The 25,329-nt window shown below is 35.3% G+C and overlaps 1 protein-coding gene across 1 annotated transcript in view; it reads right to left on the bottom strand.

Annotated features, from left to right (window-relative positions):
* Window positions 1-526: 526 nt before the first annotated feature.
* TRPM7 (transient receptor potential cation channel subfamily M member 7) overlaps window positions 527-25,329 on the bottom strand; it is a 111,906-nt gene continuing 87,103 nt past the window's right edge. The window contains exons 28-39 of the mRNA XM_059913310.1: window positions 24,422-24,518; window positions 22,039-22,109; window positions 18,863-18,897; window positions 16,912-16,937; window positions 15,601-15,651; window positions 15,449-15,514; window positions 14,544-14,827; window positions 14,336-14,418; window positions 13,785-13,990; window positions 11,095-11,146; window positions 10,887-10,993; window positions 527-2,016 (exon numbers count right to left, since the gene is read on the bottom strand). Coding sequence (XP_059769293.1) covers window positions 1,886-2,016; window positions 10,887-10,993; window positions 11,095-11,146; window positions 13,785-13,990; window positions 14,336-14,418; window positions 14,544-14,827; window positions 15,449-15,514; window positions 15,601-15,651; window positions 16,912-16,937; window positions 18,863-18,897; window positions 22,039-22,109; window positions 24,422-24,518 — 1,209 coding nt within the window. The 3' untranslated portion in view covers window positions 527-1,885. The remainder of the gene's footprint in view (window positions 2,017-10,886; window positions 10,994-11,094; window positions 11,147-13,784; window positions 13,991-14,335; window positions 14,419-14,543; window positions 14,828-15,448; window positions 15,515-15,600; window positions 15,652-16,911; window positions 16,938-18,862; window positions 18,898-22,038; window positions 22,110-24,421; window positions 24,519-25,329) is intronic.

The raw sequence follows: 25,329 nt of genomic DNA, 5'->3' as shown, positions 1-25,329 counted from the left end.
GATGACTAATAAGAACCGGCAGTATAAAAAAACCAACAAACAAACACGTCTACCTGCCTGTGTTCAAATTCTAGTGCTGCTACTTACTGAGTATAAGAAACTGAGAAAAGTTACTTTACCTAATGCCGTCATCTTCTAATCAGCATCATCGGATAATAATAATACCTATTTCATAAGATTGTTGTAAGGATTAAATGGGTTAATGTATGTAAAGTACTTAGAATAGTACCTGACACATATTAAGTACTAAATACATGTTCAAGTACTATTATTATTATGTGAAAATAATCAACAAAAAATTAAATATCAGTAGACAATTTATATCCCTCTTTTCTGACATAACAAGAAACAGATCCAGAAATAAATAAATAAAGACAGTAGGAAATCAAGATCACTTTAAACATTGTACAGGACAGGAGATCACAATGCACAGGTGTACAAATGGTTCATTTAAAAAAAACCTGATATTCTGAAAAAAATTAACACTGAAAATATTAATTTTTCAGAATGATTAAACTCAGTAAAACATCTGTAAACAAGAATAAATTTATTTAATTTCTTTTAAAGATTTAATGATATACAAAATGTATATAGTATAATATCTTTAATACATTTTTTCTTTCTCCCCCCATCAATATTAAACACTATTTGAACAGCTTATCTCTTTTTCCCTTGTCTGTATCTATGAGATACACTACTGAATACAAATAAGATTTACACTGCTCCCTCCCAAATAAAAATTAAAATTAGTACCTAGGGAAAAAAAAAAAAAGAAAAAAAGTCAAAGCACAGAACTTCAGACAGATGCAAAGCTTTTCTTGTTGCTGAGTATTCAACAACATCTGGGGCAGTTAAATTACATTTTATTGGCATGAAGTTGCATTGCAATCTCCCAACATCACATAATGATAATCCAATTCAATTTCTTAAGTACCACAAACAATATTCATGTTCAGATGTTCCTACACAATTTTAAATATATGCAAAAATTCATGTTTACATTCTGATTTGATATACTGGTCAATAAAATCTTTTGAGAAGTATGTAACTTCCAAGTTGTAACTATAGTAGATATAGATAAGAAAAAAGCACTTTAACTTTTCTCACAAGGTAACTTCTCTTGAACAGTGAGTTAAGTTTCTCCTTTGATACATTTAGGTTATACCAGTCTACCATGGCTTTCTTCTACTTAACAATGTTTAAAAAAAAAAAGCACTAATACTTTTGCACAATTTGGGCTCTATTTAACGAAAAATCTGGCTCTATCTTTTAAACAGGAGCCTAACCCTGATTCATAAGGTCCCTCTTAGAAAATGGTTTTCGGCTTGGGCTTTCTATATCCCTGTAGATCTAGAATTATACCAAGCCATCTCCTTTCCCATGAGATGGGAAACAACAAGCATCTAGCTGGGCACTAGTGACATCATCACTGAACACACTAAAACACACTGAGGAAGACACCTGACTGCCATTTAACCAAAAGACTGGGTGATTTCTTCATTTCGCTAGCTGAATGGCAGTAAACCAGCTGCCAATAAAATCTGCACGGACACCTAACTTTGGTTAATGGTATTGCACCACATGAAGAGAGGGTATTACCCTCATCAGAACAAAGTCAAATGAAATCCTCTGTTAAAAAGAGCCCTTTAAAAAGTTATAAACACTAATTTTTCTTTACCTTTAAAATTTAACAGCTGCCAGCTGTACTGTATAGGGAGTTCCTGACTAATTTAATCAGGTCAAAAGAATATTGACCTTTTAAATGTGCCAGTTCAGCATATTCAATTAGCACACGCTTTTCTTTATTACCAAACAATTCCCTCCTAAATGAAAAGTGACAGTAACATTTTTGTGAGGTGTAGGCAAAACCAATGATTCAGTAATATTATAACATCAGACGAATAGAATTAGTTGATTCTGATTCTTTGGTGGAATTTCCAGGCTGAAGAGTCAAATCAGAAGGCTCATCCTGAGGAAATATAATTTTGTCAGGTGTATAGTCATTCCTCTTCAGATCTATATTCATGACCCCCAACAAAAAAAAGAAAAAAAGAGTCAGTATTGCTTAGAAACAGAAAATTAAGAACATTTTCTAAATTAATTTCCCTCTAAACATGCCAGATCTATTTTCTACAAGGCTGTTATAAATTCAAAAGTCACAAAATTTATACACATAAAAATGAAATCATTCAACAAATAATTATTACACTCCGACCATGAGTCAGTAACTCATGTAAGTGTAGAAACGCAGCAGTGAACAAGGCAGGTAAGGTCCCTGTTCTCATGGAGCTTATATTCTTGTAGGTGAAGAAAAACAAATAGAAAAATGACAATTTTAAGTAGTAGCAAGTGCTTTGAAGAAAATAGTGTGATGAGGGTCAGGTGGGAGACGGTATAAGGTGATTCTTTTAGATAGGGCTGGGCAGAAAAGCCACAGGAGGTAACATATAAGACCTGAATATTAAGAAATGACTAATCAAAGTCCCAGGAAGAGTACTCTATGCAGAGAAAGTTAACTGCGGACTGCAAAAAGGAAATGGACTTGGTGTGTTCCAAGAATGGCAAGAAGCAGCATGGCTTGCATGTAGTGAATGAGGGAAAGACTAGGAGAAAATGAGGTCAAACAATTGTTAACGGTCAGCAGTTGTCAAACTACAGCCTGTGCGCCAAATCTGGCCTGCTACTTGTTTTTCTAAATAGTTTTATTGGAATGCAACCATAGAAATTTGTTTACAGATTGTCTCTGGCTGTTTCTGTACTACAATGGGAGAGTTGCATAGCTGTGACACAGGCCATATGGCCCACAAAGCCTAAAATGTATACTTCCTTTGTTTGCCTTTTACAGAAAAGTTTGCTGACCTCTGATTCATGGTTTGCAAGCTAAGTACAGAATACGGTGAAAATCCAGTGGAAGGTATTAAGAAGTCTTAAGGGAGGAATGTAATCAAATTTGTTTAAAATGACCATTCCAATCGTCACATGAAGTCTTGTTAGAGGACAACTGGTAAGAATCCAGGAAACAAAATGGTGGCAATGACGATGAAGAGAAATTGATAAATTCTAGGGAGATTTCAGAATTTGAGCAGACAGAATTTGACAGATTGGTTATGAAAAGTAAGAGAACAAAGGAACTGGCTAGCTTTTAGGTTTTCAGCCTGAGCAACTGGGTAACCATTAATGAGACAGGGAAGCAGAGTTTCGTGGGTAGGGTTGGAAAATGAAAGTCAAGAGTTCTGGAGCGAAAGTGTTACTTAAAAGTAATTCAAGGGCTTCCCCGGTGGCACAGTGGTTGAGAATCTGCCTGCCAATGCAGGGGACACGGGTTCGAGCCTTGGTCTGGGAAGATCCCACATGCCGCGGAGCAACTAGGCCCGTGAGCCACAACTACTGAGCCTGCGCGTCTGGAGCCTGTGCCCCACAACAAGAGAGGCCGTGATAGTGAAAGGCCCGCGCACCGCGATGAAGAGTGGCCCCCGCTTGCCGCAACTAGAGAAAGCCCTCGCACGAAATGAAGACCCAACACAGCCAAAAATAAATTAAAAAAAAAAGAAAAAAAAAAAAGTAATTCAAGTAGCAATGTAGGAAACTCAATATAGAAACAAGAGCTCAGGAAAGAAGTTAGTCTTCAGTTAAATTTGGTACTATCAGTATGTAGACTGCCTTTATAGCTATGGGATAGGATGAACTCAGGGAGTAACAGACATATATGACAATGGTTGCAGAATTGGAAAACAATACAGTAGTATCAAATTTATACTTTATAAACAAACCACAGTCGTGCATATACCCTTATACTTTTATCTCCATGTAAAACAGAACCAACACTCAGAATATGAACTGTTAATTTTAATTTCAGTAATAGTCTATATTCAATGGTCCAAATACATATTTGCTACAGTATGAACAATTTTTGATAAACTTTAAATTCAAGACTTTGCCAGTAAGGCCTTAGGGAATGCAAATTAATTTGTAGCTGAAGTGTACACAAAGAACAATGGATAGAAACACAATTATAATTCAATTCACAATTATAATGCTGTTAACTAATGGTGTAACCATGGGCAAATCATGTAAACTCTTATTTTATGTTCTGTAAAACGATGGACTTGGACTGGGTTGCTTTTAAGGTCCCTTCCAAGTTGTAAAATCCTTTAAATGACAATTTAAAAAACAGATATGCTATTAAATATTGCATTGTATCAAAACCAAATAAAAATTATATCTGGGCTGCCTGTTAAATTCATCATTGTGTGTTCTACTGCTGGCTTAAATGGACTAAGCATATTCCATCCTCTCTCTTTCTCACTGATTACAAGTAAAAACATGATACATAAAGCAACTATCTCAGATTTCTGAAAAGTAACAGCAGACATATAGGAGAAGGAAATCAGAACTTGGAGAACGATTTATATGGTGGTGAGCTTCCTGTTTTTTTCCCATCTCTTATTTCTGGGCTTAGACTTGAAGATAGCTCAATCACAGAAACATACAGTGAGCGTGGACACAAAAAGCTCCAAGACCTTCTGGCCACAGGATAAGGAAGGAGGACCCTGTGGGATGGAAAATGTTGAGGGGAATTCCCTCTTTTTAATTATTCTTTTTGCTCTTCTCCCCTTTACCTAAGCCCTGGTCATGAAGAGGCATTCCTACAGTGGTGGCAGTTGGGCAAGAACCTACGACTCCAGGAGAAAACCCTTCTCTCTGACCAGAAGAACTGAGAATAGGTACCTCTATGATCCCAAAAGTATTATTTTCAGCACCAGAAACAGACCTAATTGCAGAATGTGTGTGACAGCGCAGGGATGCCAAAATCCTGGCTTTCTAGGCAGTGTACCAAAAAAAAAAAAAAAAAAGGAAAGAAGAGGCTCCTGGGAGTCACAAAGTATGGAAGAAATCATGGAGAGGAGGAAAAAGGAGAGAGAGACACCCTAAATTTATGTATGAAATCCCAGACTCATGCTTGAGTGGCACATATGTGGAAGGATGGCATAGCATAGGCTTTGAGAACTAAACTATGGTGCAGACCTTCACTCATGTCCCAGACTTGCCCTTGTTTGACACACATGTGAGAGAGACCTGATTAATAATGCAAAGGCTTTAAAAACTAAACTGACATTAGAGGCACAGCCACACAGAAGATAGACTGGGACTTGTGAACTGAATTTAACTGAGTTGATTGCCTACTAACACCAAAAATCTCAAGGATTCAAAATTCAAAAATTCAAAATTCTCTATAGAGGATTTTTAATAAGACCTCAAATCTCATAACATAATATTCAAAATATCCAGGACACATTCTAAAATTACTAGAGATACAAAAAACAGGAATATTTCAAAGATTCTCAAAGAAAAAGACAACCAAGAGAAGCCAATCCCAAGGTTACCCAGATGGTAGAATAATTAAAGACTTTAAACTAGCTACTAGAACCATACTCCATGACGTAGGACAAACAGACTTGAAATGAAAGGAAAAATAAGTTTTCAGCAGAGAAATTATCAGTATAAAAAGACCAACAGGAAATTATAGTACTGAAAAATATAACTGAAATAAAAAATTCAGTGCATGAGCTTAATAGCAGAATGAAGAAATAAAGAATGAGTCAGTGAATGTGTGTGTAGATCAATAGAAATTATCCAATCTGAACAAAAGAAAAAAATTAATTTTTAAGGAAGTAATCAGAGCCACAGGTTCCTGGGTGACAATATCAAAAGGTCTAACATTCTTTTTATGAGAGTCCAGAAAGAGAAGAGATTGATGCAGACAAATATTTGATGAAATAATAGCTAAAAACTCCCCAAATTTGATAAAAGTCATAAATTGGCAAATTCAAGAAGCTTAGCAAAGCTGAAACAGGATAAACTCAGAGAAAGCTACAACTAGACATACTGCTAACTGCAGTTAACATAACCACAGAATCAAACCGTTCAAAACCAAAAATAAAGAATAAATCTTGAAAGAAGATAGATTATAATGATACATCATGGAAAGAACAATTCAAATGACTGTGGAGTTTTCATCATAAATAACAGAGGCTAGAAGACAGCAGAACATTTTTTAAGTGCTGAAAGAAAGAAATGTCAACCTAAAATTCTAGATCCAGTGAAAATACCCTTCAGGAATGAAAGTGAAATACATTCTTAGGTAAGGGGAACTAAGAGCAACCACTAAAAAACCTAAACATAAAGATGAAATAGAATACTAAAACAGAGCCGGGGGTGTGGGGTGTGGGGTGTGGGATGTGGGGTGGAGAAAACAACAAAAAAACCAAACCAGAGACATCAATCAGAAAACAATAAAACAGCAGATCAAAATCTAACCATATCAATAATTACATTAAATGTAAAGGGTCTGAATCAGCTATTATAAGATGGAAATGGTTAGATTTTAAAAAACAAATTAAACCTAGGAACTAACTATATGCTGTCTACAAGAAAACCACTTTAAATAGAATTAATATATACAGGTAAAAAGAATGGGAAAAGATACCTGATGAAACCACTAATCATAAGCTATGTTAATATCAGACAAAGCAGACTTTAGAACAAGGAGAATTACCATGGCATTAATTTAATAAAAATTAAATCACCAAGAAGTCATAACAACTGTAAATCTGTGTGTATCTAAGAGCAAACCTTCAAAAATACATGCAGGAAAAATTGATAGAACTGAAAGCAAAGCAGATAAATCAACAATTATACTTAGAGACCTTTTTTCTAAGTAATAAACAGAATAAATAGACAGAAAATCAGCAAGGATATTAAAAACCAGAACAACACTATCAAAAAACTTTCCTTCATTGGGACTTCCCTGGTGGCACAGTGGTTAAGAATCCTCCTGACAATGCAAGGGACATGGGTTTGAGCCCTGGTCTGAGAAGATCCCACAGGCCACAGAGCAACTAAGACCGTGTGCCACCACTGCTGAACCTACACTCTAGAGCCTGTGAGCTACAACTACTGAGCCTGCATGCTGCAACGACTGAAGCCCGCGCACCTAGAGCCCCTGCTCCACAACAAGAGAGGCCACCACAATGAGAAGCCCGCGCACCGCAACGAAGAGTAGCCCCTGCTCGCCACAACTAGAGAAAGCCCATGCATAGCAATGAAGACCCAATGAAGCCAAAAATAAATTTAAAAAAAAAACAACAAAAAACTTTCCTTCATTAACATTTATAGAATACTCCATCCAACAAGAGAATATTCTCTTCAAGCGTATGTGCAACATTCACTAGGGACAGTATCTTTTTAAGGTTAAAAAAAATTTTGATATTGAAATCATATAAAGTATGTTCTCTTATCAGAATGGAATTAAGCAAGAAATCAGTAACAGAAAGATACCAGGAAAATTTACTAATATTTGAGAACTAAAAAAGACACCTGTAGGGGCTTCCTGGTGGTGCAGTGGTTAAGAATCCACCTGCCGATGCAGGGGACATGGGTTCGAGCCCTGATCCGGGAAGATCCCACATGCCACGGAGCAACTAAGTCCGTGCACCACAACTACTGAGCCTGCTCTCTAGAGTCCGCGAGCCACAACTACTGAGCCCACGCGCCTAGAGCCCGTGCTCCGTGACAAGAGAAGCCACTGCGATGAGAAGCCCGTGCACCACAGTGAAGAGTAGCCCCCACTCGGCACAAGTAGAGAAAGCCTGCATGCAGCATCGAAGACCCAATGCAGCCAAAAATAAATAAACAAACAAACAAACAAAAAAGACACCTGTAATTAATCCATAGGTCAAAGAAGAAATCTCAAGGGAAATAAGAAATATTTAAAAAATAAAAACAAAACTAAAACATACCAAAAAAAATTTTTTTTAAATATCAAAATTTGTGGGATGCAGCTAACACAATGCTTAGACGATTTACAGCACTAAATTTACAGCACTAAAATGTTTTGTTAGAAAAAAAGTCTCAAATGAATATTTTAAATGTTTACCCTAACAAACTACAGAAAAAACAAACTAAAACCAAAGCAAGCAGAAACATGAAAATAATAGAGAATAAGTCAATGAAACTGAGAACAGAAAGTAGAGTAAAACAATGAAAACAAAAAGTGGTTCTTTGAAAGTATCAATAAAACTGATACACCTCAGCCACACTGACCAAAAAATAAAAAGCACAAATTACCCTAATGAAAGAGAGGATTCACCACAGACATTTAAAAAAATAAGATAGTAGTATCATTGACTCTATGCCCATAAGTTTGACAATTTAAATAAAATGCAGACAAATATTGTATGATCTCACTCATACATGGAACCTAAAAAAACAAACAAACTCACAGAAACAGATGACTTGTGGTTACCAGAGGTAGAGGGGTGAGGGGAGGGAGAACTGGAGGAAGGTGGTCAAAAGGTACAAACTTCCAGTTATAAGATAAATAAGTACTATGGATGTAATGTACAACATGGTGACTACAGCTAACACTGTTGTATGATATATAGGAAAGCTGTTAAGAGAGTAAATACTAAGAGTTATCGTGAGGAAAAACATTTTTTTTCTTTCTTTTTATTCTATCTATACAAGAAGATGGATGTTAGCTTAATGTAGTGTGGTAATCATTTCACAATATATGTAAATCAAACCATCATGCTATCCACTCTAAACTTATAGATATGTATATCAATTATTTCTCAATGAAACTGGAAAAAAAATAAACAAATAAAATGGACCAATTCCCTGAAAGACACAAACTACTAAAACTCACTCAAGAAATTGACATCTATTTTAAAAAATTAAACTTAATTAAAAAGCATCTGACAAAGAAAACTTCAGACTGAGATGGTTTTGCTAGACAATTCTATCAAACATTTGAAGTGGGGATAATATCAATTCTATACAATCTATTCCCCAAAACAAAAGAGGTGTAAACACAACTTATTTTTAAGGTCAGTATTATCCTGACACCAAACAAGACAAAGAGAGTACAAGGGAAAAAACCCCATAGACGAATATTCTTCATGAACATAGATATAAAAATCATCAACAAATTAGAAAATTGAACCCAACAACACATAAAAAAGATAATATACCATGACAGGGACTTCCCTGGTGGTGCAGTGGTGAAGACTCTGCACTCCCTATGCAATCCCTGGTCAGGGAACTAGATCCCACATGCATGCTGCAACTAAGAGTTCACATGCCGAAACTAAGGAGCCTGTGAGCTGCAACTAAGAAGCCTGCCTGGCACAACAAAGACCCAGCACAACCAAAATATATATATATATATATAAAATATATACCACGACAAAGTGGAGTTTGTCCTTGGAATACAAGACTGGCTCAACATTTAAAAAGTCAATCAATGTAATTCAATGTAATACTAACCAATTGAAGAAAAACCAAATGATCATATAAATAGATGCAGAAAAGACATCTGACAAATTCAGTGAACATTTAGGATAAGCATCTTCAAGAAATGAGGCATGGAAGATGTCTACTCTCACTACTCCTATTCAACATTGTACTTGAATTCCTTGCCATTACAAAAAGTCAAGAAAAAGAAATAAAAGGCATACAGATTGGAAAGGAAGTAAAGAACTGTCTCTATTGTCTACCCAGAAAATTCCAAGGAATTTACAAACAATAAACAAGAACCAAACAAACAAAAACCTCCTAGAACTAAGTGAGTTTAGCAAGAATGCAGAATACAATGTCAATATACAAAAATAAATAATTTCTGTATCTATTAACAATGAACAATTTTTAAAAATTTACAGATAGTAGTATTAACATGCTTACTATGTGCCTGTCACTGTTCTAAGTACTTCACAAATACCAACTCATTTACTCCTCAAACAAACAAAAAACAACAAACCTCTATGACATAGGTATCTCTGAGGCCCTGGAGTCTGGCTCCCAGGTCCAAGCTCTTAATTACTACTATATTATTGGTCATAATGCAAGGGACTTTTAAAAATACAGCTCAAGGGTGAGTGCCAGGCACCTGTAATTTTGAAAAAGTTCCACAGGGGATTCTGACACACACTAAAGGGTGAGAACAACTGGTTTGTGATATAACTTATGATTCAATAATAACTTGTAATTCTTCGAATATAAAGATGAAGTTACTATCATGAGAGACTGTATCTGCAGTTCCTCTTCCTGTTTCACAGAATACTCTTTTCCCAACTCTTTTCCAGGCTAACTTGAAAGTCTATTCATCCTTCAGTTTTAGGCAAATCTGTTAGTTCCCCAGGTAGCATTCCCTGACTTCTAAGTTTGTGTTAAGTGATCTTGTTACCTGTTATATTTTTTCTGCTTGGCATTTATGATAGTCCTATAATTCTCCGTTAATCTTTTTTTTTTTTTTTTAATTTTATTTATTTATTTATGGCTGTGTTGGGTCTTCGTTTCTGTGTGAGGGCTTTCTCTAGTTGCGGTGAGTGGGGGCCATTCTTCATCGCGGTGCGCGGGCCTCTCACTATCATGGCCTCTCTTGTTGCGGAGCACAGGCTCCAGACGCGCAGGCTCAGTAGTTGTGGCTCACGGGCCTAGTTGCTCCGCGGCATGTGGGATCTTCCCAGACCAGGGCTCGAACCCGTGTCCCCTGCATTGGCAGGCAGATTCTCAACCACTGTGCCACCAGGGAAGCCCCTCCGTTAATCTTGTCAGTATCCAAGACCTGGCTAAACTCCACCAAGTGCAGGGACCATGTTTGTCTTGTTCACTATGTATTGTTAATATCTAACACAATTCCTGGCATCCAGCAGACACATAATAAATATTTATTAAGTGAATGGACTTTGTGGTTTTATAAGTAATGAATGAAAGCATAGATCCATTTATAACCAAAAATATGTATTTATGCTTCTGGCCTTATGAAGTTCTGTAGTAATTAACTTTGCTAACAATTTATATATTATACTGATTAAGAAAATGCTTACCTGGAAGTTTAAGCTTTCTACAGCAAGAATTACAGTGATGTTTTGCTCTGAAGTTTTTTATTGCATCTTCTCCTAGGTTTGCTGGGCCAAAAACCATATCACAGGATCTGTGAAATTGGTAGTTAAAAGAAAAAGTCAGTTAATGCAAATAGAAATGTAGAATTTGAAATTACAAAAATGTCTTAATGAAATTATTAAAACTTATTACCTCTTTTCTTCTGCCTTTATCACAGATGGGTCAGTCAAATTTTCACCCACACCTTTATATGTATATATTAAAAAGACAATTTATATTATGTAACTGATATAAATACATAAGTATAATAAAAAGTCACAAGAGATTCTATAGCATCATCAACCATTACACGATGTTAAATTATTCAAAAGAGGATAGTTTTTCTCTCTTGATATTTCATAACTTGACTTATGACTTCAACATTGCACTAGGAACAAACACAGTTCCTACGACATGAACAACAGTTAAATGTCAGAATAGGTAGGTAGGCATGTAAGCTCCTGGTGACACCAGTTTCTGATGCAACAAGGCCAAGCTGGAAGTAAATATCTCCTCATTTACAATCTGCCCTTGTTTCACCTTAGTTAGCAAAGAACAATTAGGTACATGAAGGCATGATCTACAGGTCATTTTAAAAGTCTTGGAGTTTTTAAAATCACAGGCTAACATATAAATACATTTTCTTGCAAAAGATTCAGATTACGTAAAGAGTAAGATTGTGAACATCTTCCTTCACCTCCAGCCCTCTCCAGAGGTGTTAAAAGTGTGGTTAAATCTTTTCAGTCTCATCTATTCATTCATATAAAGAACAACTACTGATATTTGAATAATCATAAAATATTTAACCCATTAGAATGAAACCTAATAAAATGGGTAGAATTTCACAATAGGAAAAGCTAGAATTAAAACATGAGTCTAATTTCTACTCAGATTGGCAAAGATTAAGTAAATATTCAGTAATGAAGAGATGGTGAAGAAATGGGCACAGTGATGGGTGCTCACAGTGCTGAGTATGAATTCATATAACCTTCTGGAAAAGTAACCTGGCCGTCGCTATTGAAATTGTACTCATCTCTAAAACTAAAAATAGGGTGACTGTCTCATAACAGAGGATGCAAATCATGCTATGCCTCCATACTACAGCTGTTAAAAGGAATGACTCAGATTTATCAATAATGATCCAGAAGATGGCCATCATGTATTATTAGGTAGAAAAAAAAACAAACAAGTGAAATACACACACACACACACACACACACACACACACATACATATATATATAGCATGATCCCAGCTGGAGGAAAATCACAACACAAAATGATTAAAAATAAGTTTAAAAATTTGTAATTTGTCTTCACAAAGGTAGAGGAACAGTAAAGATGGGAACATTTTGTTCTTTATATATTTCTATATTGTTTAACTTGTTTGTAGTAACTGTCTAAAATATTTCTATGAAAAAAACGGCTCCATGAACACATTAATTTTGTAGAGAACATCACTATTACTCTGCTTATTAAAAATAACTGCCATCTTTTAATTAACAGTTTGGCCTCACTTCCTAGGCATATTTGAAGATGGATTGGCCCATCTAATAATATACATCAGAGATTTCACTATATATATCACTTAATCATTTATGTAAAATGATGAATTTACTGAAAAAAGGATAGCTATTTTTACACAGATTTTCTTTCTTGAGTTGGTATTGAAAATCAATACCAACTGTTTGTTTTTCAACAAACCGTTTATATTTGGGAGTATCTATATAATGAAAGAAGTCATCAAGTGATAAATATTCTAAACAACTGTTTTTATGTGATTTGAAATCTGGTCTATGTTGACATTTGAAATTAAAGCTGCTCTTTAGGGGAAAAAAAAATGGAACCTATAATGTGAAAGTATCATCCAGGCGGAGGTGGCAATTTGCTCAATTTCATTTTTCTTTGACCCTGCTGTGAAGCTGCATAAACATTACTCTAACCAAATCACTGCTCTCTCATAGCCATAATTTCTTTTTTTTCCCCTTTTACATGTATGAAGGAATCTGTCTACAAAGATGGCTATGCTCAGTTTTTCCCTCCTTGTATACATGTTGCTCTGCCTACCAAGTGCTTGAATCTATTCCCTACCTCTTGAATCTGAGCTGTCCTTATAACTTACTTTGACCAGTAAAATGTGGCAGAAGGGATCTGGGCCCATTCTGGTCCCAACCTAAGAGTTTCTGCTTTCTCTCTGGAGGAAGCCAGCTGTCATGTAAGAAGTCTAATTACCTGAAACTACCATGCTACAAAAAGTCCAAGCTACCCAGCCATGTGGAAAAATCACTTGGTGGAGAACTGAGGAATTCAGCTGTCTTGAACAGAGACCTAAAACATTTGGCTCCAGTCAAGCTGTCCAAACTAGTCTCCAGCCATTCAAACCCTCCAAGGGGACAGTAGAGATGAGCCATCCCCAAATTCCTAAACCAAAGAAGTGTAAGCAAGCAAAATGGTTGTTTTAATCCACTATTAGGTAGTTTAGTTCACAGTAATAGATAACATAAACACCAGGAACAATACAGATAGTTGTTATTGTTTTAAAGAAATGGTCTTTATACTTTTAAAGAAATTAAGGCAACAGATCTATGAGTAGAATAGGGGATTTCACATGTTTTTGCTTATTAAAACATCTGTATTACCTAAATAACAATTAAGATAGCATCCCACTCTTCAGGGCCCTAATAGCTATATACTATGGCTGTTATTGACTTGCTTTTTTAACAGCTTCTGCTGACCTAAGATTTTACCTATCCATAAATTAGATTTCTGTATATTGCTCATATCACATGAATAGATGAGAACCTAATGCATAATTCCCTTTTAGCAATATTTTAATAAATTTACCTTGTAAATCAAGTACCAGTAACTCCCCTCTTGTATATTCATAAGTCCAATGGCTAAAGGCTAGCATGATCTCTTCCAGTGTATTTGTTGGAATAATCTCATCACCATTATTGTTGTTGTATTTTCTAAATTCTCCAGTCATACATTCTTCCACAGCAAACCACTGTCCTGCTGAATGGCAATACAGCAGGAAAACTTCAAGGAACCTTATGAAAAACAGTTATAGATATTACTAGTAGTTTTCTTTTTCTTTTTTTATGATAAACCGAATGACAATTTTTATTGATTTAATCTTAACCAATACACAATCTATGCCATATGTAATTTTAGCTCTGCAACCACCTACACTTATTCACATTTTTTAACTCAAGTTCAGTGCCCTCAGGTTCCTGCTCATAGTCATTTTATCCTATACTAATAGTTTTCTTAATAAAATTCTAATCCATCTTTAAAATGGGTAAATAATGAAATATTCAGCATCAATAATGAAGATCAAAAGAGAATGCTATCCACATAACACTAAAAGATCTCAAAAATTTTAAAAGATTTACCTTGGAGAATATGGTATGGATTTGGGTTTCATTTGGTTGAAGGCAAATGTGAGCTTTTGTGCTGCTCTCTGTTGCTGAATTTCCTACAGAACAGAAAAAAGAAACCCTCGTTCAACACTGAAATTAAGACTTTTTGATTTATCATACTTTAGAAGTGAAAACATGAAGCTCAAATAATGCTTCACTGTATGCATTCACTAGCACTTACTCTAAGACAAAGATGCAGAACTGTATCTTCTTTATAAATACTTGACCATGTATTAACCACCTCAGGAAGAAAAGATTTGATAATATAAAGATGTCCTGATTTGAGGATATCATGTTCTGACCAAGTACACTGTACTTTGACAGCTCTTCGTAAACCTCCTCCCATCTCCTCTTTACTTAAAAACTCTATTTTGGCACAGAGGCCTAGCTGTGACCACGAAGACATGCTGTTATTCAATATGTTGGGAGAACTCTCTTCCAAGCGATACACTGTGACAGGCTCACCTGCAACATGAATAGACATATTTTAAGGTCAAAGTATGACTCTGAAAATCACAAGGTAGAAATTGGCAGGTATCTTTGGTTAAGATTAAGTGAGGAATAGAAAATGAGATGGACCAAGCTGTAGTTTTATAAAAGAAGTTTAAGGGCAAGAAATACTCAGAAACTAAGGATCTAATATCTCTAAATTCACCTGTATTTGGTAATGATAAGCATTTTTGAAATCGTGAACATTTTCGACAAAAACTTTTAGAAAGCAATTAGACTTCTAAACACTTCTAAGCTAAACTTTTTAACAGGAGGTTAGATCTGTTCCACAAACCCTGTGATATCAATTCATCAACGCTTTCATTGCTAAACTACGGATCAAGAGCTTTTCTGAATTAAAATACACCACTGTTTCCAATATGCCAGAAATAGAGAAATCAATACTTCTGATGCTTCCTTCAGTTTAAACATACCTGAATCTTGTAGTAATCAGGCTGATTAAAATTTATATAAAATTAACAATTCTTAATGTGATCCTTCCTCTTTCTGTCACCACCCGTGTTCTATATTACAGTTAAAACCACATGTTAATTAAGGGTTTATTTTCCCTCTTATTTCTTTACTTTTTGGATTTACCTCTTGGAGGCACAGGTGTAAATGGAATGCTCTGGGATAATCTCATCAAGTTATTTCTTTCCACAGCTGCATAAAAATGAGAGAGAAATAATGAAATCCCCCAAAGCTCAAAGAACTACTAAATTTTGTTTTTAATATTTACTATTACTAACCTGAGTAATAGTAATTTGTATCCATAACTGGTTTAAATGGAGAAGCAAGACCTAAAATGGTAAATAAACAAATGAGACCCTTTTAAAAGTACTAATGCAGCATAAATTTTTGTTCAAGCAGTCTCATTTAATCATCCCAAGTTTCCTTCATGTAAGCTCTGTTCACAAAAACAGAAAAAAACAAGTAATAAATTATGTCCATCATGTGCTTTATTACCCTATTTCATTATGCCAGATTAGTGGTAACTGTGTAGTCTGACACCTGGAAGGGAAAAAGCACACGATGGTTCACACTCTCCTGTTATAAACTGCATTCTTCCCTTATTCCCTACTCAAAAAGAAAAGTATCAGACCTTTGGGGTGTGGGGCTGTAGCCCTGTAACCATTTTAATGGGTTGACCATGAGAAGATATAAAATAACAAAAAAGCCCCTTTTCCATCTCTAAGTATATCTGAGGACTTTACTTTTTTTTAATTTTATTTTTTTATTGAAGTATAGTTGATTTACAATGTTGTGTTAGTTTCTGTGAGGACTTCACTTTTTTTTTTTTTTTTTTTGGCCACGCCGTGCGGCTTGCAGGATCTCTCAGTTCCTCAAACAGGGATTGAACCTGGGGCCACAGCAGTGAAAGCCCAGAGTCCTAACCACTAGGCCACCAGGGAACTCCCGAGGACTTCACTTTTTAACTGTAGTGAGAAAGATGGATAATAAATTGAACCTGCTATGTGTTAAGTTTCTAGAATATAAATGAAAAAGAACCTATCGTCTTGCAGAAGAAGAAAGTTAGTTAACAGTTATATCATTGTGTGAGCGGTATAAAATATAGTGTGTGTGTGTGTGTGTATGTGTGTGCGTGTGTGTGTTTTCACACATGCACACAATACAGGACTGTAGAGGAGGGGTACCAAATGTCTCCTGGTTGAAGAAAGGTTGAAGGATATCTCAGAGGAAGAGGGCTTTGTGAGTGCAAGGTCAAGGGAGTCAAGAATACCTCCTGCTCAGGTTTCACCTAGCTGACTGAAAGAGTACCATTCACTAACACAGGGAATATAAGGGAAGAAGCAGCCTGGGTAGCAAGCATGAAGGGGAGTGGGGAGACTTTTGTAAAACGATCATCATTCAAACGGTGAGTTCTTGTATTTGTGAAACACTTATAATGAAGAGAAACAAGCTGAGGGGAGAACTTTCTACTACCTTGGCTTTTTCAAATATGAAGTCTAAAATTTCTTACTTAGGACAATGTAGTATTTGCTAAAGTAGATCATATACAATCCTCAGTTTTTCACATTAAATCTACCACACAGACTCACCATTTAACGTTCCTTCTTCAGATGGCCTAAAGAAACAACAAAAAATATGTTATAATTTTAGTAACTTAAACTTAGTTTTGGCTACCACAAAATTTTTTATTTTATGAAGTTACTCTTATTTAATATAACATTATTAAAGGAATTCTGAGATTCAGATTCACTTTTGTTTGAATATTTGCCACTTCCCTTAAGCTTGTACCAAATTCATACATGGATATGTATAAATCCATATGCATATACTTTATCAACAACTTTTACCTCCAATTTATGCCTACATAAATATTATTAGTAGTTTGATGCCAAACTGAAGGTTCAGTACTAATACAGTAAAATATTCCATGACTCTTCTATTTGTGGAGATTCATTCCAGTACTTTAATAATGCCTTGAAATGACTTTGCAGGATTCTAAAAATACTTCAACAGAATTGATGGGCAAAGAATAGAGAGAACAGCAATTATATATCATTTTGCAAAATTCAACTGCTAATGTTGAAAAAGTTTTTTTCCAATGTTGAATATATTTATTTATAACAACATATACTGGTACCAAGTGTAGGTTCTATTAATCCCAAAGATTCCAGTGCAAATTAGAGACAAGTGTAGTGGAAAGGAAAGGGGAATGGGAATCAAGAAAAATAGATTAGAAGCTTAGCTCTCCCATTATACAGTTATGTGGCCTTGCTCAGGACTAAAAGGACTAGATCCAGAAAGGACCACTTGAGTAGGAGACCTTGGTAATCTCTTTCTAGCTCTTACATTCTATCTGATCCTGATATTTCCTGTTGGCTTTCACCTTAGTAACATAAATATTTCCTATAGGAAATACTTTGACCCTAGCATCAGCCCTTTGTCTACTGCTGATAAACCACTCTTAGCACCCAAAGAGTACTGACCAACTCCACCTTTCTGGGTACTTCCATGGGTCAGCATTCTGTAACTCAATGTTCTCTTGTTAGCTGAATTAACATCAACTTTAAGTACTGATTCTGCATTTACATCCTACAGTTCTACTTATAAAAGACATTATTCTCTGAAGAGGTCTGATTATAAACAGGTCTTCCAAGTGCCATTCAGGGCCAGGATACCTCCACAATTTGAACAACTGCATACCCACATATAGCACCTGGTTTATTTTCTTCTCTATATATTCACATCTATTTCTGATACAGAGAAGGAAATAGGGAAAACACTGTATAATATATAATAATTACCCTCAAATTGGCTTCCCTTCTCAAGCAGTTCACATTGGAGAGTAACTTTACCATGCTTCTAGTATCAACTGGGTGTCAAAACAAGATTACTCTTTTTTAATGTCCTTTGGAATCCTAAAATACTATTTCCAGGCTGGAAAACAGAGAGATTATCTTTGATTCTTCTTTATCTTTATGTTTAATCTGTACTGAAAATCTTCACTTTCTGGGGATGACTACTTGTAAGATTGCCTTTTGTTTCTACTTTTGGTTCTGGATTACCACATCAGCTTTCTCGTGGATCTTCCTGTATGCAGGCTTTCTAATGTACACTGTGTATTACTGCTCTAATTATCAAAGTCCTTTCCAAAAGCAGAAGAAAGGCTTGTTGATTAGAACGACGGGCAGAGAAGTTATTAACTAAAGTGTCAAACTAAGTTGTTGAACAAGTTTATTCAAAAGCAAGTTGGAAACAGGACTAAATAATAAAATCATAATTGTATCATTATAATGAAAATTTTAGTTGAGTTGTGGTTATAATATGACTAGTATAACTATATAAAATCATAAATTTAAATATATACATTAACTTATAATAAATGATTCCCCAATCTCTTCTATGTAAAGACAGGAGATCACAAAATAAATAATCAGCAATAATTTCAAGAAGTGTTAAAAAGATGATGCAAAGAGCAGGAAAAAAACAACATTCAATAACTATGATACTTTTCACACTAACGATGAGAAAAGGCTTACTTACATTTCTCTATTTGATGGTCTATCTTGTAGCCAATCCTTTAGTCAGAAACAAACACAAACAAAAAGTTAAAGAAAAAAGTCTCTAGATAAAGCATAACTGTTTATCTCTGTTTTGTATCCTACATGTTTCATGAATGAAGGGTTGAAAAGTTAATATGAATTTGTTTTATACAACTGAACTAATAAAATAAAAAACTGGTATAAAAGCTACCATAAGGCCATTCCACAAGGTAGAATAAAGAATTTCATGAGTGTTATTTCCTACAACGTAATTGTAATTGTCTGTTGACAATTTTATTTTCTTAAAATACATATTTGTTTCTATGACTCTAAAAAAAATGTATGTGCCTGTTGCCAAAACACATCAAAGTATAAAGAGAAAAATTAAAATCATGCAAACTGTGACAAAGAAATCACTAATAACAGGCATATTTCATTGAAGCCCTTTTGTGTATGTGGTGGGCTTTACTCTGCAGTTTTATATTTCTAGGTGTGGATTTATTTTTAACTCCCCACTTTGGGACTTATGCTTCCTGAATTTGAATCTTCATATATTTCATCAATTTGGAAAATTCTAAGTCATTTATAATCTCTTCAAATTGTCTACTCTCTCAAAAAAAAAAAAAAAATTGTCTACTCTCTCAAGGCCAATTTAGAGGTATTTTTCCATCTCTTTATGTTTAACACATTTTCCACCTTATTATAATTCTATGTTACATTGTGGTCCAATTTAGCAAAATTCTCCATTCAGCTGTGCCCAATCTGTTATTTTAACCCCCACCAAGATTTTTTTTTTAATTAATTAATTTTATTTTTGGCTGCGTTGGGTCTTCGTTGCTGCGCGCGGGCTTTTATCTAGTTGTGGCGAGCAGGGGCTACTCTTCGTTGTGGTGCGCGGGCTTCTCATTGCAGTGGCTTCTCTTGTTGAGAAGCACGGGCTCTAGGCACGCAGGCTCAGTAGTTGTGGCTCGTGTGCTCTAGAGCGCAGGCTCAGTAGTTGTGGCACACGGGCTTAGCTGCTCCGCGGCATGTGGGATCTTCCTGGACCAGGGCTCGAACCCATGTCCCCTGCACTGGTAGGCAAATTCTTAACCACTGCGCCATCAGGGAAGCCCCCAACTGAGATTTTTAATTTTTTCCCAAATTTTCCAGTATTTTTGAGTAGTATCTTTTCTCTTTTAGAAATATTTATAATACTTTTTAATGGCTTTAATCAGACTTATTTTATAATCTGTAACCAATAATTCTACTATCTCAAGTTATCAGAGATCTAATACTGTTTGTATAAGCTGGCTCCCACAAGTTTTGTAATTTGGCATTGTGATGTCATTTTCAATGGAACCTTATTTGTAGCAAAACTGTGCAGCTTAGGTTCAGGATGAGTCCTTCCAGAAAGGAGGATTTGTTACTGTGAAACTCTGCGCTCACTAAACCCCCTTCCCATTGAAATAATTTTTTTAATAAAATGATTTTTAATAATACAATCTATCTCCTTACAGCACAATGTAAGTTAATATGGTTAATATGGTTTTTTTCTTTTCTTCAGGCTTCTACAATGTTTTAATAAGGATGGGCATCTGGGGGACTTCCTTGGTGGTCCAGAGGTTAAGAATGCGCCTTCCAATGCAGGGGATGCAGATTTGATCCCTGGTCGGGGAACTAAGATCCCACATGCCACAGGGCAACTAAGCCCGAGTGCCGCAACTACTGAGTCCACACGCTGCAATGAAAGATCCCGCACGCTGCAATGAAAGATCCCACATGCTGCAATGAAGATTCCGCGTGCCGCAACTAAGACCCAACGCAGCCAAATAAATACATAAATATTAAAAAAAAAAAAAAAGAAGAAAAAAAGAATGGGCATCTGGGACAACCGGCAGGCGAGTGAGCAGGGCAAATTGGGATCACTGGGTGGCCGGGAATCCTTGCTGGACCTGATCCTCCTGGTGAGCATTTCTCCGCTCAGGGTCACAGACTGCAGACTGGGCAACACTTTTCTCAAATGTTCCTGGGCAAGGTACGACTGCCAGGGAGGGGATGGATTCCTCACTCCCCATGATGGGCCGGTTCTGGGCACTGGAATTCACTTCCAAGGTTCACTGCTGGCTGGCCTCAGCTGGTGCGAGCACGTCGAAAAATTTTTCCCATCATCTTCAGTAAACATCACAACCTTTGTGCATGCATGAAGAAAGTTTCCTCTCCCCCAACCCCCTTGCTGTGGCCACAACAAAGGAACATGCATAAATGAGATGAATAAAAATACAGTAATGTTTAAAAAAAAAAAAGAATGGGCATCTGATGGACTTAGAAGATCCTCTTGTTTCCTTTCTGCATAAGATGATGGAAATGAGTGAAACAATAGCAGCAGCAGGTCAAAGGCTTCTAACAGGATAAGATAAAAAAAAAACAAAAACTGGTGTACAAATACACTGACTGGAATATCCAAGGGGTTTCCCTTTCAGTTTATCACGGAGATGAATCCACATCCCATTTGCACACTGAACCACTTATAGTGCCCAGTTCTATGCACAACCTGGGATTTCTCCCCTGCCTGCTCTGGCAGCTTCCTGGAATCTTCTCCATCACCTTTGCTTGCCCCACCTGGGGCTGATAACACCTGGTTGAATGACCTCTTTGTCTTCTGAAGAACCTCCAGGCTCTCATGGTTGCCTTGCTTGCCAGGGTGGGAGCAAGCAAGAGGGTGTGAGTACATGTGTAGCGTTCAGTCCAGGGGGATGGGGCCAAGTTAATATGTTCTTGATGATCCAGGATCATAATTATGAGCACTAATTTCTATACTTGACTAGAAAGGAGCAATTGTTTTTGCTTTCTCCCAAGCTATTTGTCTTGGTTGCCAAAGTCTGCTTTTAAAGAGTGCTTGTAAAATCAAATATTACCCCAGTTGGCTGGGAATAATTTCATATCATTAGCTTCAATTCAAACAGAGATTCCTACCTTTCTTTCTTCTGCATACATTTTTCTTTAATAATTCCTGACTATTCACTACAGGAAGAAACTCTTTTCCATAACTGCTACTATGCACTGAGGTCAGTTTTCTAACATTAAAAAATTTTTGAAAGCTAGATATAATCTCAGATAAAATATCACCATCTTTCATCTCTTCTCTAACAAATAAGTATTTTTAAATATGCATATGTTTAATTGAAATGTACAAACCGGTAGTAAAGCTGCTTTGGAATCTACTTCATGAGTATCTTCTATAGATGGCCTTCTACTGTTACTTTCCACTAAAAGAAAATTTTAAAAATAAAAAAGTTATACAACTAAAAAAATTTTTTTTAATACCAACTAACCAAACAAAGTGTTTCGAGGCATAATATAACTTTCCTAAGATAACTTATCCTCTCCCCAACACTGCTGAACATAAGAGTTATATGAGTCCCACGGGTCTCTTGACAGGATATCAAAATTATTCAATTTATTTTTGTGAAAAGGCAATATGAAATAAAAGAATATGGAAAAAAAAAGCCTTGCTCTTCCTCTGTTCCCAAATTTCTTGTGTATCCTTCCAAAGATATTTTGTGTTTCTACATATACCCCTGAATCTTCTTTTTTTAACATAAATGCTAGTATAATATATATATCTTCAGGTTTTTTTGTTGTTGGTTTTTTAACTTTAAGCTTGGAGATCTTTCAATATCAGTACACAGAGGATTTCTCTATTCTACTTCGATATTATGCTGAACTTCATACAATGGATATACAATAATTTATTTAACCAAACTCCTATTGATGGACATTTGGCCTGATTTCAATCTCTTGCTGTAACAATGTTGCAATTAATAATCTTATATAAACATCATTTTACAGTAATGGAAAAAAAACCCAGTTCATCTTTCCCATTTAAGATGCCACTTTTGTCACATTTTGCTTGTTTATGCTAAACAAACTTTAGAATTAAGCCTATTTTCCAAAAAAAGTGAGGATGTTAAATTTTCAATTAATTTAGAATTTACAACCTCATGATACAATAAAGGAAAACCTCAGAATGAACAGTGAAGAGAAATCTTAGAACAAAAGAATGAACGGTGAAAGGAAATCTTAGAACATTCCAAGTAAAGAGGGCAAAAAGAGCAGATTGAGATATATTAGGAGACTCTGGGCACAACTTTTTCAAGATGATGAAACTGAATATTTTGAAGAAATTTATTCAAAGAGCAGAGAATCCAGTGTTGATCTAACCAAAATCATGACGTAACTACACTGGTGGGAAAGGGTAAAGACATCTGTGCACGCATGTGGGCTAGGGAACAGAGAGGGGTGGGGACGGTGGTGGGGAAGAGCTCAATCCTTGTCTTCTTTAGTGGGAGGTCAACAGATACTGCCTAAAACTGAAATATGAGGATATAAAATTACAGGCATCCTAACTTTAGAAATAATATCCACGTTATCCAAAAATAGTGAGTTTTATTTCTTCCCTCCTAACCCTTCTACCATTTATTTTTCTTCCTTTTTTTCTTTGGCTAAAACGTTAAATAGAATCCTTGTCTTGTTCTCCTTCTAGGGTGTTCAATATTTCACTATGAAGTATGGTATCTGTGGTAAGTTTTTGTTAGATACCCTTTATTCATATTAAGGACACTCCATTCTATACTTACTTTGCTAGGAGTTTTAATCATGAATGGATGTTGAATTTCATCAAATTCAGCCTTTTCTGCAGCTATTAAGATAATCATATGATTTTTTTCTTTAATTTGTTACTATCATGCCTTTTATTTTTGAATGTTAAACTAATTTGCACTCCTGGAATAAACCCAACTTGAAGAGAATAAAAGGAGAAATGATGGTGAGGGGAATAAGGAAGTACTGCTTTTCTTAAGGAACCTCATAAAGATTCCATGTACATAACTGAAAAGTTAGATAACAATAAATTTATATGCATATAACTATGACCCCAAAAAAGCATGATATGGAAACATCTCCAGATCATTAAACTTTTTAAATGAAAAATTAAAGGTGCAGGACAACATGTATGGTATGCTACCTTTTGTGTAAAAGATGAAGAGGTAAAAAAGACTATTGTCATATATGACTACATAAGCATGAAACTCTAGAGAAAAAACAAAAATAACAGTGGTTACACATGGGGTTGGAGTGAGACTGAGACTGATCTTCAAAGTGCTTGTGTGTGTGTGTGTGTGTGTGTGTGTATTTTAATTTTGAACCAAATAAATGTATTAGTTATTTTTAAAGGTTAAAGCTGAAAAATAAGTTGACTAAATGACTATACAGATTAAAATACAACCGATTCAATTGTAAAAGTTAAAGTCAGCAGATTTGTAAAAAGCGAGTCTTTGCCTTTCATCTTTTAAGTCTAAACAATTTGTTGGAAAATATTAGAATGTTCAGATTATGTATTATTCAAGGTTAAGAACAACAATGATGGACCAGAATCTGCATTTTCTGACTTCTGAAACATTCACTGCTCAAGTGTGTGACATACATAAAATACATTTAAAGTTTAATGATGTCCATAAAATACCTGTAAAGCTTAAATAGGTATGTTTGTTAGCATAATTCATGAAGTCAAAACACTCACCTCGTTCTGAATGAAGAGGAATAGAAGTTCTGTGACACTCAGTAAATCCAGCACGAGAACTCACATGTTTCAGAGTGTTTTCAGAAGGAATATCATTCTGCATATTGTACATATAGACAATTTTAAAACAATTGAACTAAATTTCAAATCATTGCTCTAAGTAGTATAAGAGCCTCTGGATCTCTTTAGTTCAATATGCTTTAATCTACCTGGACTCCAAAGGGTATATTACAAATTACAGTTATTTTCTTCAATGTCAATTTCAAAAACTGCCATCAAAACACCCTACTTGCTTATTATTCATAAATCCATCTGAATGAATCCTTTTTCATAGCAATACAAGTTCATTTAAAAAATTGGAGGAAAATAGGAAACTATAGGGAAAATAATAAAACATTTACCAATTCACCTTAAAAAGAAAAAAACTACTATTTTACACTAAAATTGAAACAGCAATACTTTCTTCTTTGGAGAGTAAAGAAGTGGAGGGGAAATTTATTTTGGGGAGTTTTGGTAGCTTTCTTATTGCTTTGTATAAGCTATTTGTATAACAAAGATCTATCTGATCATTATTTGTCAAATTTCAATTTTTTTCAGATTTGTTTTATCTATGCTTTATATTTTTAGGTACTCATCTCTTTACATCCTTCCCTTAATATTTGTTTAAAAAGCCCTGCTGGCTTTACTGACTTAATATTTCTATTTTCTTAAGTTTTTTTATACTTTGAATTTTTATATTTAAATCCAGAATTCATCTGAGCTTATGAAGTGATATGAAACAGACGTTTCCAAATTTCTACCCAGTTGTCCAATTTGTCTGTTTACTGACAAAGCATTCCTTTTCTCATCAATTTCTAATCCAACCCTTATTAAATTTGTATTTGTAGAAGGGTTATTTTGGAGTCACC

Source organism: Balaenoptera ricei, chromosome 2, assembly GCF_028023285.1.
Source record: "Balaenoptera ricei isolate mBalRic1 chromosome 2, mBalRic1.hap2, whole genome shotgun sequence".
Classification (NCBI taxonomy): domain Eukaryota; kingdom Metazoa; phylum Chordata; class Mammalia; order Artiodactyla; family Balaenopteridae; genus Balaenoptera; species Balaenoptera ricei.
The sequence above is the reverse complement of the archived record's forward strand: the minus strand, read 5'-3'. Positions and strand labels throughout refer to the sequence as shown.